At 43.0% G+C, this 13711-nt stretch overlaps 1 protein-coding gene across 2 annotated transcripts in view; it reads left to right on the top strand.

Annotated features, from left to right (window-relative positions):
- ACSBG1 (acyl-CoA synthetase bubblegum family member 1) overlaps positions 1 to 13711 on the top strand; it is a 123630-nt gene that overhangs the window by 90220 nt on the left and 19699 nt on the right. For both annotated transcript variants that reach the window (XM_073579370.1, XM_073579371.1), the window contains one exon: positions 5915 to 6096. In XM_073579370.1, the coding sequence (XP_073435471.1) occupies positions 5915 to 6096 (182 nt within the window). The remainder of the gene's footprint in view (positions 1 to 5914; positions 6097 to 13711) is intronic.

The following is a 13711-nucleotide window of genomic DNA, read 5'->3' on the forward strand; positions in this document are numbered from 1 at the left end:
GTTGAAATAGGAAAGATGTTGTATTTGATAATGGTAGATGTAGCAGAGTTGGGTAGGTGATGCAGAAAAAATTAGAGGACACAGCTGGGTGCAGTTCCAAAGCTTTACTCACTTTTCTGGTGCACATATGCCCGCTTGACACTGCGTCCTCCAGGTGAGGGGTCCAGCAAACTCCCAGGTAGATCAGGATTCACCTTCCCAGGACTCCCTTCAGTATATGCCTTTCCTGGCCGTCTCACTGTGTTGGCTGTCCGCCTCTCTAATGCCCAACACCTCACAGTCAGTGTCCCAGACCAGCAGCCGTGGACCTTGTTGGGTAATGTCCTTTCTGCGTCCCCTTGCTCCCTTATGGCTGCCTTTCTGGAGAAGATAACTGTGGCTCGTGGCTGAAACACCTACAGGTGCCTCTGCGTCCGGCTTGCTAGTTGAGTCTGATGATTTCTCCACTAGGCTATGGGGCCGGTACCCCCATGCAATCTGGTCTCTCCAATACTGGATCGGACCCCACGGGTGGCTCTCGCACATCCCGTACCCCTAAGACCCCTTCTGCTCTGTGGGAGCACCTTTCTGTCTCTTTCCCTCCTTCTGCAGCCCCTCTTGACAGAGAGCTGCTTCAATACATGTCTCTCCACTTTCCTTCCTCCTGACAGACTGCTCTGAACTGTCCTCTCCCGGTCTCTTCCTACCAGCTCTACCCACCCTTTACTACCCAGCCAGGGATGAGACCATCCTCCCACAGGGTACGTCCATGGTGCCCTGCTTCTGTAGTGTGTGTTGGGTGCAGGTGTTTGAGTCCTGGGTGGTGCCCCCTCCTTACCTGAGAGTGGGGTACCACAACTCTGGATGAGGTGCAGTACCTCTGTGGCAACTGAACCCTCAGGAGCACCACAGAATCACAGCTGATTCTTTTGGAAGTGCATTGAGCAGCAGGGTGGTGTACTGGTAAAAGGGAAAAAAAAATCTTTTAAATCTTCTGCCTGAGCGAGTGTGAACGAGCCGAGTGTGACCTGAGCATAAGTGTGAACTGTGATAAGTGTGTGACTTGAGATTCAGTGACATTGGATTTAGGGAGTTTCCAAGGGAGGTATTACTGAATTGCTGTTATATTTTATTAGTACTTTTTTTTATTTTTGCTTATCTTATTGTCTGGTGCAATCCCCATTAGGATGTGCTCCACTGTTGCCAATGCCATCCAGTGCACGTCTTGCCGCATGTATGAAATCCTTGAACAGCCGGTCGAGGGTGCATACTGCTGTGCAAGATGTGAGCACGTTGTGCATTTGGAAGCCCGGATGCTGGATCTAAATGTGCAGCTGGCAACACTGAGATCAATAGACAATATGGAAATGAGTCTTCTGCTCACTGAGCAGACGCTCAATGGGATAGATGAGGGGGGATGCTAGGTTGGAGCTGCAGGACAATGAAGCAGCTAGCTGGGTGACAGTTAGAAGGCGGGGTAGAGGGAAGAGCACCAGGTAGGCTAGTCCTGATCTGGCACACCCAAATAAGTTTGCTAAGTTGGCAGATGAGGGGAGTGTTAGTGCAGGAGTAGCACTGCTGCAGCAAGACATGTCCTCTGAAAGCCGGAGGAGTGTCTGCTCCAGTAAGGGGGGAAATAGGAGAGCAGGGCAGGCCAGACAGGTGCTGGTAGTGGGAGACTCAATTATTAGGAGAACAGATAGGGCAATCTGTCACAAAGACAGGGATTGTCGAACGGTGTGCTGCCTACCTGGCGCTCAAGTCCAATACATCGCTGATCGGGTTGACAGATTACTGGGAGGGGCTGGTGAGGATCCAGTGGTCATGGTGCACATTGGCACAAATGACAAAGTTAGAGATAGGTGGAAGGTCCTTAAAGATGATTTCAGGGAATTAGGCTGTAAGCTTAAAGCAAGGACCTCCAAGGTGGTATTTTCGGAAATACTTCCTGTACCATGTGCCACGCCAGAGAGGCAACGGGAGATTAGGTAGGTTAATAAGTGGCTCAGGAATTGGTGTAGAAAGGAGGGGTTTGGGTTCCTGCAGAACTGGCCCGACTTCTCAGTTGGCTACAGGTTCTATGCTAGGGACGGGCTGCACCTCAATGGGGAGGGTGCAGCTGTGCTGGGGCAGAAAATGGCTAGAAGGTTGGAAGAGTGTTTAAACTAGGGACGGGGGGGAGGGTATTCCTTTTATGGGAGGGGAAGACTGTGCAGATAGAGACCTGGGCACAAATAATGAAATTGGGGGTGGGGGTGGGGTTAGAACAGTTAATAATTTAAGAAAGAATAGAGGTACAGAGAGATACATACAGTGCATGTATACTAATGCCAGAAGCCTCGCCAACAAAATGGAGGAATTGGAGTTAATGTTGTTGGAACATAATTATGACATGGTGGGGATATCTGAGACATGGCTGGACGAGAGCAATGACTGGGCGGTTAATTTACAGGGCTATAGTCTGTTCAGAAATGACCGTACAAATAAACGAGGGGAGGCATGTGTTTAAATGTAAAATCATCTTTAAAACCCATCCTGCGTGATAATATATATGAATCTAATGAAAATGTAGAGTCCCTGTGGGTGGAGATAAGGGGAGGGGGGAAAAATAATAAATTACTGATAGGTGTTTGTTATAAGTCTCCAAAAATAATATCCTCATAAAGCAAATAGATGAAGCAGCGACTCAAGGAGAAGTCATTATTATGGGGGACTTCAACTACCCTGAAATGCATTGGGGAACCGAAACCTGCAGTTCCAGCAAAGGAATAGGTCTTTGACAACTATGAGAGACAATTACCTTTCACAACTGGTTCAGGACCCAACAAGAGGTGGGGCACTGCTAGACCTAATATTAACCAACAGGCCAGACCGCATATCAAACATAAGGGTTGGGGGTCACTAGTGATCACAAATTAATAAGTTTTCATGTATCCTTTAATAAGATGTGCAGTAGAGGGGTTACAAGGACACTAAACTTCAGGAAGGCAAATTTCCAACGGATGAGAGATGATCTTGGTGCAATTAACTGGGACAATATCCTGAAACATAAAAATAAAAGAAAATGGGAGACGTTTATTAGCATCCTGAATAGGACCTGTGCACAATATATACTGTATGTGAATAAACATGCGAGAAATAGGAGGAAACCACTATGGCTAAATAGAACTGTAAGGGGTGCAATAAGAGATAAAAATAAAGCATTTAGAGAATTAAAGCAAGTAGGTAGTGATGAGACATTATCTAAATACCGAAGAATAAATAAATTCTGTAAAAAGCAAATCAAGATAGCAAAGATTGAGACAGAGAGACTCATTGCCAGAGGAAGTAAAAATAATCCCAAAATATTCTTTAACTACATAAATAGTAAGAAACTAAAAAATGATAGTGTTGGTCCCCTTAAAAATAGTCTGGGTGAAATGGTGGATGAGGATGAGGAAAAAGCCAATATGCTAAATGACCTTTTTTCAACAGTATTTACACAAGAAAATCCCATGACGGATAACATGATCAGGGATAAAAATTCTCCATTAAATGTCATCTGCTTAACCCAGCAGGAAGTACGGCGGCGTCTAAAAATCACTAAAATTGACAAATCCCTGGGCCCGGATGGGATTCACCCCTGAGTACTGCAGGAATTAAGCACAGTCATAGATAGACCATTATTTTTAATCTTTAAAGATTCCATAATAACAGGGTCTGTGCCACAGGACTGGCATATAGCAAATGTGGTTCCAATATTCAAAAAGGGGACAAAAACTGAACTTGGAAATTATAGGCCAGTAAGTTTAACCTCTACTGTGGGTAAAATCCTGGAGGGTTTTCTAAGAGATACTATACTGGAGTATCTGGAGAAGAATAACCTCATGACCCAATATCAACATGGGTTTACAAGGGACCGTTCCTGTCAGACTAATCTGATAAGCTTTTATGAAGAGGTAAGTTCCGGACTGGACCAAGGGAATGCAGTGGACGTGGTGTACATGGACTTTTCAAAAGCTTTTGATACGGTGCCACACAAAAAGTTGATACATAAAATGAGAACAATGGGGATAGGGGAAAATATGTGTAGATGGGTTAAGAGCTGGCTCAGGGATAGGAAACAAAGGGTGGTTATTAATGGAGCACACTCGGATTGGGTCACGGTTAGCAGTGGGGTACCACAGGGGTCAGTTTTGGGCCCGCTTCATTTTAGCATATTTATTAATGACCTTGTAGGTGGCATAGAGAGTAGAATTTCAATATTTGCAGATGGGACTAAACTCTGCAGGGTAATCAATACAGAGGAGGACAATTTTATATTACAGGAGGATTTATGTAAACTAGAAGCTTGGGCTGATAAATGGTAAATGAGCTTTAATGGGGATAAATGTAAGGTCATGCACTTGGGTAGAACGAACAAGATGTGTAATTATGTGCTTAATTGTAAAACACTGGGCAAAACTGTCACTGAAAAAGACCTGGGTGTAAGGGTGGACGACAAACTCACATTTAGTGGCCAGTGTCAGGCAGCTGCTGCAAAGACAAACAAAATAATGGGATGCATTAAAAGAGGCATAGATGCTCATGAGGATAACATAATTTTACCTCTATATAAGTCACTAGTGCGACCACACTTTGAATACTGTGTACAGTTCTGGTCTCCGGTGTATAAGAAAGACATAGCTGAACTGGAGCCGGTACAGAGAAGAGCGACCAAGGTTATTAGGGAACTGGGGGGTATGCAATACCAAGACAGGTTATTATACTTTGGGTTATTTAGATTGGAGAATCGAAGGATAGGGGTGATCTTATTACAATGTATAAATATATGCGGGGACAGTACAAAGACCTTTCTAATGATCTTTTTACTCTTAGACCTGTGACGGGGACAAGGGGGCATCCTCTACGTCTGGAGGAAAGAAGGTTTAAGCATACTCACAGATGCGGATTCTTTACTGTAAGAGCAGTGAGACTATGGAACTCTCTGCCATATGAGGTTGTAATGAGTGATTCCCTACTAAAATTTAAGAAGGGACTGGATGCCTTTCTTGAAAAGTATAATATTACAGGGTATATACACTAGTTTCCTTAATATTGCGTTGATCCAGGGAGCTAGTCTGATTGCCGTATGTGGAGTCGGGAAGGAATTTTTTTCCCCAATGTGAAGCTTACTGTTTGCCACATGAGGTTTTTTTGCCTTCCTCTGGATCAACATGTTAGGGCAGGTTAGGATAGGATATGGGTTGAACTAGATGGACTTAAAGTCTCCCTTCAACCTTAATAACTATGTTACTATGTAAAACAAGTTTTTAAACAAGCAGGAGAATGTTTTTTCTTACAGAAAGCAGCATCTTTGATCCCATTGGGTCCTGTCTGTTTATTGTATTTTGCTTCCCCTTCCCAGGAGCTGTGGTATGATCAGACCATTTCCCTGTATGGACAGACACAGCCATTACACAGTACACAGCAGGGGCACATGTATAAGATTATCTGAGCACAGGAACATTTTTTTGAACAATTGTGGAACTTATTTTTACTCCATGATATATTAATCAAATTGTACTTTGCTTGGGAAAACCTCTTTAAATACTGGAATTCCCATCTTAAAAATGGTTAGCATGCCTCTAGAATATACCTTCTCTTTGTGATTGGTAGAAGTACAAGTTGTGGTAAGCCGTCTTTTCCCGGAAATGATGGAGTGCAAGGAAATACAGTAGTGTTTCATTCAAGTGAATGGGGCTGCTACAGTTTCCTGCACAGTTGGGTAGCCAAGAGCGGAGAAGACAAGCACTGCAACGTCTTAATTCCCAGAATAAGTGGGGGTGCCAGTGCTTGAAACTGCACCAGTCATAAAGTGATGATATATCCTAGTGTATGACATCACTCTAGAAGATAAATATACTCCTTTAGACCGCTGTGATTTAGTAGTTATTGTACTATATTGTGATAACAGGGGACCTTGGTGGATACACTGAAGGAGGCACAACCAACGTCCCACATGGGAGTCCCAAGAGTTTGGGAGAAGATCATGGAACGTATTAAAGAGGTGTCAGCACAAGCAGGAACAGTCAAAAGAAAGATGTTGTCCTGGGCAATGTCTATCAACCTGGAAAGAAACTTGAATCTATCAAGCAAGTATGAAATTAAAAAAACAGATATTTATTTTAGAATCATTATACTCTGGTAAAAAAATAATTTTTATTTGTTTTTGTAAGTGGTCCAACAGTCATTGTTATAAAATTTTAAGAGGTAATGTACTGCTGTATATTGTTTTGTGGCTGGGTTCACACAAGCACACTTAGCACTCTGTATGCGGACAACACGGACCCGGTCTGGTGGTGGGGAGGTCTGCTGATCTGAACGCTGAAATCTCATCTCCTGAGATCTTGATGCTGAGCTTGTGCCGCCCCCAGCGGCCATTTTCCCGGAGTTCACCGCACCGGAAACCACGGAACTGCAGGGGGCTCTGGCCTTTCACAAACTGTCGGCAGAGCCCCCCCGCGCAGCGGCGGACACCCCGGACAGGCAGCAGCGGTGGTGGATACCCCGGGCAGCAGTGACGGCAGGCATTCCCTCCTCCCAGCCTGCAACAACGGTACCAGTAAGGTATATACACATTATAAGATGCACCCTCATCTCCCCTCCAAATTTTGGGGAAAAAAAGTGTCTTATTATGCTTAAAATATGGTATTCTGCTTCAGTAGAAGATAGTGCAACTGACACTTGTTTTCTGCTGGGCCAAGAAATTGAATTTTCTCGTAACTTGAACAAGTAACCACTTGTTGATTTCTGATCACTTGAATCTCCAGCCCAATCTGCATCCACATAACCTCTGAGAGTGAAATCTCATGATGCAGATATCTTAAGATTTAGCCTTTGAGTTTCTTTAAGATTTTGAAGAATTCTCTTAATTGCATTCCAGTCTCTTTGGTGTGGATTGCTTACACGTCAGCAGAGAATTCCAACTGTGGCTGTGATATCCGGACAAGTTATAGTTGCTATGTACACTGCTTGTCTGTAACTCTCATTGCTGGGTAGCAGATCTTCTCCTTCCAACGTTAAGTAGGATGAATCCATTGGTGTTGACGCACCTTTGGCTTCTGACATTCCAAACTGGTTTAATATTACGGAAATTTTAGAACTTTGTTTGAGAAGAAAACTCCCATCTTCCTCTCTCTGTATTTAGATTCCCAAATAATATGTCACATTTCCAAAGTCGTAAGTCTCAAAGTGCTGTGTCACAAAGTGACTGTCCTAGCAGGATACGACCCACCAATCGGTCGGCCACCAAATGTCAAAACAAAAAACACACCAGGAAACAACAAGGAAAACTTTAACAACGGGGGCCCTGTCGGTAGGGAACTGAAAATGAACACCTCCTGCACTTATCTGAGGATGTGCCCTGATCTTACTAACATCCCTATACGGGTTCTTTCATCCCGTCGCTGAGCAGGCTAACTAAACCCTCACTTGCCCTGCTCCTATCCCTAAGTGGGCAAGTGAGGACACTGGTCCCACCGCTGTACTAAGACAACATAAGGTAAGGTAAGACAGACACCAAAAGGGAATGGGGAACAAAAATACAACACTTAGCTTTCTCTGCTGCAATGCACCGCAAAGCAGAGTAAGGCACCAGATCACAGCATTCAGCTGAAGCACCACTGCACCAGAAAGCTCCTGTTTCCAGCTCGGTTGGTCTCCAAAAGGACCTGTATAACCAACAGTCAGCTGATGCATCAGGTGACCTATTAAAGGATGTGGGAGTGGTCACCAAACATCTGCAAACCCAGCAGCAAAGCAATTACACCAGCAGGGGAAAAAAATGACATTAACCCCTGATGACCAGAAAGGAAAAAAAAATTTAAACTGAGAGGAACCAGAGCTGCCACAAATCCAAAGATAGTTTGTGACATGCAGGTTGAGAATTTCACCCAGTTTTGCAATTTCTTTTTCTTCTTGGTGAGACATGATTACATTGTCTACATATAGGAGAACTTATGTACAACCACTCCTTCATTACATTTTTCATATACAACCATGTGTCATCTTGAGATCTTTTAAATCCTTCATCCATCAATACTTTGTTCATTTTCGAGTTCCAAGCTCTTGCCGACTGCTTAAGTCCATAGAGAGATTTTTGCATTTTGCAAACAAGGTGCTCTTCACCATTTTTAATATATCCCTCGGGTTGGCTCATGTACAACTCTTCTTCAATTTCACCATGTAGGAAGGCTGTTTTGATGTCAAAACGTCTCACTGTCATCTGTTGAACTGCAGCTGCGGACATTAAAGTTCTGAATGTAGTTTGCTTCCCAACTGGAGAAAATGTAGCATCATAATCTTCACCATACTTTTGTGATTACCTTTTTGTGACCAATCTTGCTTTAAACCGGTGAACTTTACCTTCTGAGTCATATTTGTTTTTGAAGACCCAATTACATCCGATAGCTCTTTTTCCTTGTGGTAGCTCAGTACGCTCCCATGTCTGGAGTTGGTGAAGGGACTCCATCTCCTCATTAGCAGCATTTATCTATTTCTGCTTCTCGTGGACAGACAGTTTTTGCCTCTTTTGCCATGTCTGTGGCTCTGCTTCAGGAAGTGTTCTGACCATATAAGAAAGGCGTCTAGCTGGGATACCTTTGTTTGCCCTTTCTGATCTCCTGACTGAAGGTTGTCTTGGTTCTTCTGTGTCTTCCTTGGTGGCTTCAGAGATTATCCACACTTCAGTGTTTTCCTTTTTGGTGTCTGGGTTTAGTGATTGAGATTCTTGTTCTTGCTTCTTAAGTTGAATAACTGGTGTAACTTCATGGAATTTGAGCGATACAGAGTTTTCATCAATCACTACATCTCTGCTGATTGGTACTGTGTTGGGCTCTGCGTTCAGGATTCTGGTATCCCTTTTCAGTTTCGCTATAACCCACCAGGACTACTTGCTTTGCTTGTGATTCTCACTTAGAACGTTTCTCTTTGGGAACATACACAAACGTTTTGCTTCAAAATATCCTGAGGTGCTTCAGGTTAGGCTTCTCGCAGTTCCATAGCTCATATGGAGTTTTATTTGTGGCTTTACCTGGCACTCTGTTTTGAAGATAGCAAGCTGTCATGATGGCTTGTCCCCAATACGTTGTAGGTAGATTCGCATCAAACAACATACTGCTTCCACTTTCACAGAGAGTATGGTTCTTTCTCTCTCCAATGCCATTTTCTTCTAGGTTGTATGGAATGCTAGTTTGGAACACGATTCCATCATTTTTCAAAATGGTTTGCACCTTGCCACTTGTATATTCGGTTCCATTATTTGTTAAACACTACAGCAAGATATTCTTCAAGTTTCAGTGGAACTTCCTCCTTACTGTAAAGCAGGTAGGAGACTGTATATCTGGAGTAGTCATCAATAAATGTGAGAAAATCTCTCTTCTTGCTAGGAGTTTGAACACTCATTGGATCGCATACATCTGTATGTATCAGATCCAGTGGCTGTGCAGATCTAATGGTGCTTATTTTATGGAAGGATTTTCTGGACATTTTCCCTTTAAGACAGCTAGTGTACTTCATCATTTAACTACACTGGTTGATTTCAATACCATTTGCAAGTTGAGCTAGCTTTCTTACTGCTTCTGGGTCTCTGTGCCCAAGATGTCTGTACCATACATGGATACAGTTCTTATGTAGATCTTGTTTAGCACTGAGTGTACACTCTTTCTTTGCATTTTACCTGATAATGTTCATCTTGGATTTTTCCTTCTGCAAGAGTGTAACCCTTCTTTGAGATAATGCAGCTGTTATCTCTAAAAGTAACTACATTCCCCTTTTGCGTGAGCTTCTTTACTGATAGAAGATTGCTTTCAAGGCTGGGAACATAGAGAACATCCTTTATTGAGAGCTTTCTGTTTTGTGCTGAGGAAACTGGACAGTGGAGGTAGCCGCCTCCTACTCCTTCTGAAGTCATATAGTGACCATTAGCTAAAATTACCTTTTCTGACTTGCTATCATTAAGGTCAGAGAAGAAATGCTTGTTATTTGTCATTTAGCTGCTTGCACCAGAATCTATACACCAGATATTCTTTGCAGATGGGCCTGTACTGGCATTAAATGCAGTTTCAACACATGCAGAATCTTCCTTTACATTTGTTTTAACCCTTTGATGACTGTTCTTCTTTTTAAGCTGACTCATTCTTGCTTTCCAAATTCTGCAGTCTGCTTTAAGGTGGCCTGGCTTTTTACAGACAAAACATTCACAAGTTTCTCTTAGATTGTTCTTATATTTAGGGAACTCCTGTGTCTTTAATGCTGTTTCTTCTCTGGATTCATTACTACTGCTTACATGCTGCGTTTTTCTCTTGAATTCATCCACAAGTTTGCCTTTAGCATACTCTAGTGTCAGCTCATCATCTGGCTGTACACCTAGTGCAGTCAGAAGTGTGTCATAACTTTCTGGAAGATCACTTAATAGAAGTGCAGCAACATGAAAATCTTTAATTTCTTCTCCAATACCCCTGAGACGCTCCACAATCTCTAGGGTGTTTCTTATATAGTCCTGCTTATTCTGTCCATCACTTAGCTTAGACTGATACAGTTTTCTCATGAGAAAAATCTTATAGCTGAAATTTGATCTTTCATGTACTTTCTGTAATTCATCCCACATCTCTTTTGCAGTTGCACACTTGCCTATATGTACAATCTGATTATCTACACTAATCATGCATTGTACTTTCTGATCTTTCTCTAGCCAATCATCTTGTAATGGATGAGGCACTTGTTCCATCGTATATTTCCATGTATCTTCTCTTATGAGCAGCATCTTCACCTTGAATCTCCAGGACTCGTAGTTCTGGTTAGTGAGGCTTGGCACGGAGAACTTGACAGGATTGCTGCTAGTGGGCATCTTCTATGTTGCTCTGGGCTTCTGCTGCTCTGTTACTCTGGGGTTCTGTATCACTCTGGGCCCATAACCTGTTGGCAGCAGATTATTCAGGATACTCTCCAAACGTGTGACAACAGAGCTTCTTTATTCAGGAACAAACAGGAGCAATATATGATAAGCTTAATAGATCAGGAGTAAATCATTTGTGTGTCTCTATCTGTGCAGCATCTACAGCAGGCTGCTTCTCTCATACACAGACACAGGAAAAAACAGGGAATACAGTCGCATGCTCTCCCTGTGTGAGCCTCTGGGTGTTGTGTTTTAACTTTATGAACAGCATACAAATCTAGCAACTGAAGACTCATAGACAGGAATGGAGTTGTTGCACCAAACATATTTCAACAGGGTGTCATCACAAACAGGCACATCTGCCTGTTCACAGCCAACGTGGGCAAGCTCACATCACATTCATTACAATGAACCAGGTATGGATCACAAAAGACTTGTCCGTACCTTTGGCTGACTAAACAACTATATCAGCTGCACTCAGCCGTAGTTCGACTCTATTTGTCATTCCTTTAATTTTGGGGTGTCCCCCACCAAAAAATAAATAAATAAAGGTTTTGGCTGTCTCCGCTTCCTACTCATCCTCCACTTGGACCTCGGCCTGGTTCAAGATAACACTTTGGTTTTAATTTAAATACTCAAAAAATGAAAAGTAACTCCTACTTTGATTGTTAAATCTACATGACAATGTCTGCCTCATCCCCCACTTAGACCTCGGACTCCTGGTTCAAGATAATACTTTGTTTTTGTATTTAATTTCTGTTATTTTCATTGGTTCCCCTTAAAAGAAAAAAAAAATATGAAAAAACCTGAAAAAGCGCTGGTTTCCTCCTACTTGGACTGTTATACCTACTGTACATCACAATGTGTACCTCAACCTCGACTTGGACCTCAGTTTCCTGGTTCAAGATAATTGTTTGGTTTTGTATTTTATTCTGTTATTTCCATTTCTACCTCACCATGCCCACTTTCACCTCAAGATTTTTATTTATTTATTTTTTTCATTTTAAGTTAGTCCCCTATCCCCATTTGCAGAACCCCTTTAAGTAATTTCCCTATCCACATTTGTTTCCAAGGCAATTGTCCTGCTCTTACCTCCATTTTGCATCCTTTTGCAGCCCCGTACCCCTTACTACCACCATTTCACAACACAAAATATCGGGCACCCATTGCTTCTTGGGGTGAAATTTGAATTAGCGTCTGTAGTGTTATTCCCCATACACTGTGGCTGACATTTCTAATAATCTTATGTGGGGGTATTGTTCCCCATGCTCTGTGAGTGAAATTTGAATAAGCTTCTATGAGGGTACTGTACCCCATGGTCTGGGGGTAAAGTTTGTAAGCTGCTTCTGTGGGGATACCCACCGTCGTGCTCTGTGGGTGAAATGTTTATTTGGACAGTCTCTGTGGGGGCACTGTTAAAATTTTTGTTATTCATTTACTTCCTATTTTATTGTGATTGCTGTGGTGAAACAACCCCTTTAAGTCATTTTCCTATTGACATTTTGTTTGTGGGGAAATTGTCCTGCTCTTACCCCCATTTTGCTTGTTTTGCAGCCCCCAAGCCCTTACTAGAACCATTTTATAGACATTTTACAGCTCTGACGTTCGGATCCCCATGGACTTATATGGGATTCGGGATCCATTCAGATCGTTTCCGATCCGAACTGGACTTAACATTTTAAAAAATCTGTCTTCTTAATTCATGTCTTTAAATCAAATACATTTATGTTAAATGTTAGAATGAAAAAATACCTTTTGTTTGTATTTTTATTTTATTTTTTATGCTGTTGCTTCTAAGCCCGTGCTACACAGAGACCCTAGATCAGGAAGCCCTTCTGTCTCTGTGTGCTGGGTATGGAAGTCATTACAGCAGGTAATTCCTACCAAGTAGCTTGTAAAAATAAGAGTGTATGAGCAAGGAGAACCTTATAAATTTGACACAAGTCATATGATCTCCAGATATAGTGTTATTTTTTTCTCACATGTGTAGAGTCGTGGGCCGGGCTGGGGGGTGGTCCCTCTGTATACCGCGCAGTGACGTACAGACAAAAGATGGAGGCAGATTTCAGGTGCAACAGGTCCAATTTTATTTTCCGCCGTCCGACTGACGGCCCTCACGATACACCGCAATTCTCTTCACGGCCCTCCGTGTCCAGGCCCCGTTACACACACACACACTGTACTTTTCCACCAGGGACGTAATTACACGTACCGTCCCTTTTTCACTTAGTGACGATCCTGTCAGCGCAGTCACTGTGGCCGCCTTAGGCCCGTTCACCATCAGCACTTTTACTGGTCAGTTATCGTCTTCAATACGGTACGCTTTTCTCCAGGGCCTCGTCTGTACTGCGGTACTCCCTGTCAGGACCACCCCCCCTGACTTCCTCTCTCCTCAGTCCCCTGGTTTGGCTCTCCTCACAGCACACAAACTGTCACAGACTCCTTGTCTCTTGAGCACCTCCCGGGGACTGGAACTTTCTGGAACCCTCCTGTCAAATTTATAACTTTCCCGGTTCCCTATAACTCCGCCCCCCATGACCAACGGTTTCTAAAGCCCTAAGCTGCTGTTAAGTCCTGAACTTACACTCCTCCCTGCCATCTAGTGGTCAACCCAAGGTACTGCACGTCATCTACACTTTCCTAGCTGTTTCCCCACTGTCATAACTGCTATCTGCCTAAACTGTGCAAACCCTCCTTTCTTCTTACTAATAAGTCCGTCAGGTCACCTTCTCTACACTTGCACGCACACATGACAGTTTAATCTGGAAAGTCACCTGAAACGACAAGTATTCTCTAATTATTCCCACCCTACCTATC

The sequence above is a fragment of the Dendrobates tinctorius genome, unplaced genomic scaffold, assembly GCF_039654945.1.
Source record: "Dendrobates tinctorius isolate UK_male_01 unplaced genomic scaffold, ASM3965494v1 ptg000062l, whole genome shotgun sequence".
NCBI lineage: Eukaryota > Metazoa > Chordata > Amphibia > Anura > Dendrobatidae > Dendrobates > Dendrobates tinctorius.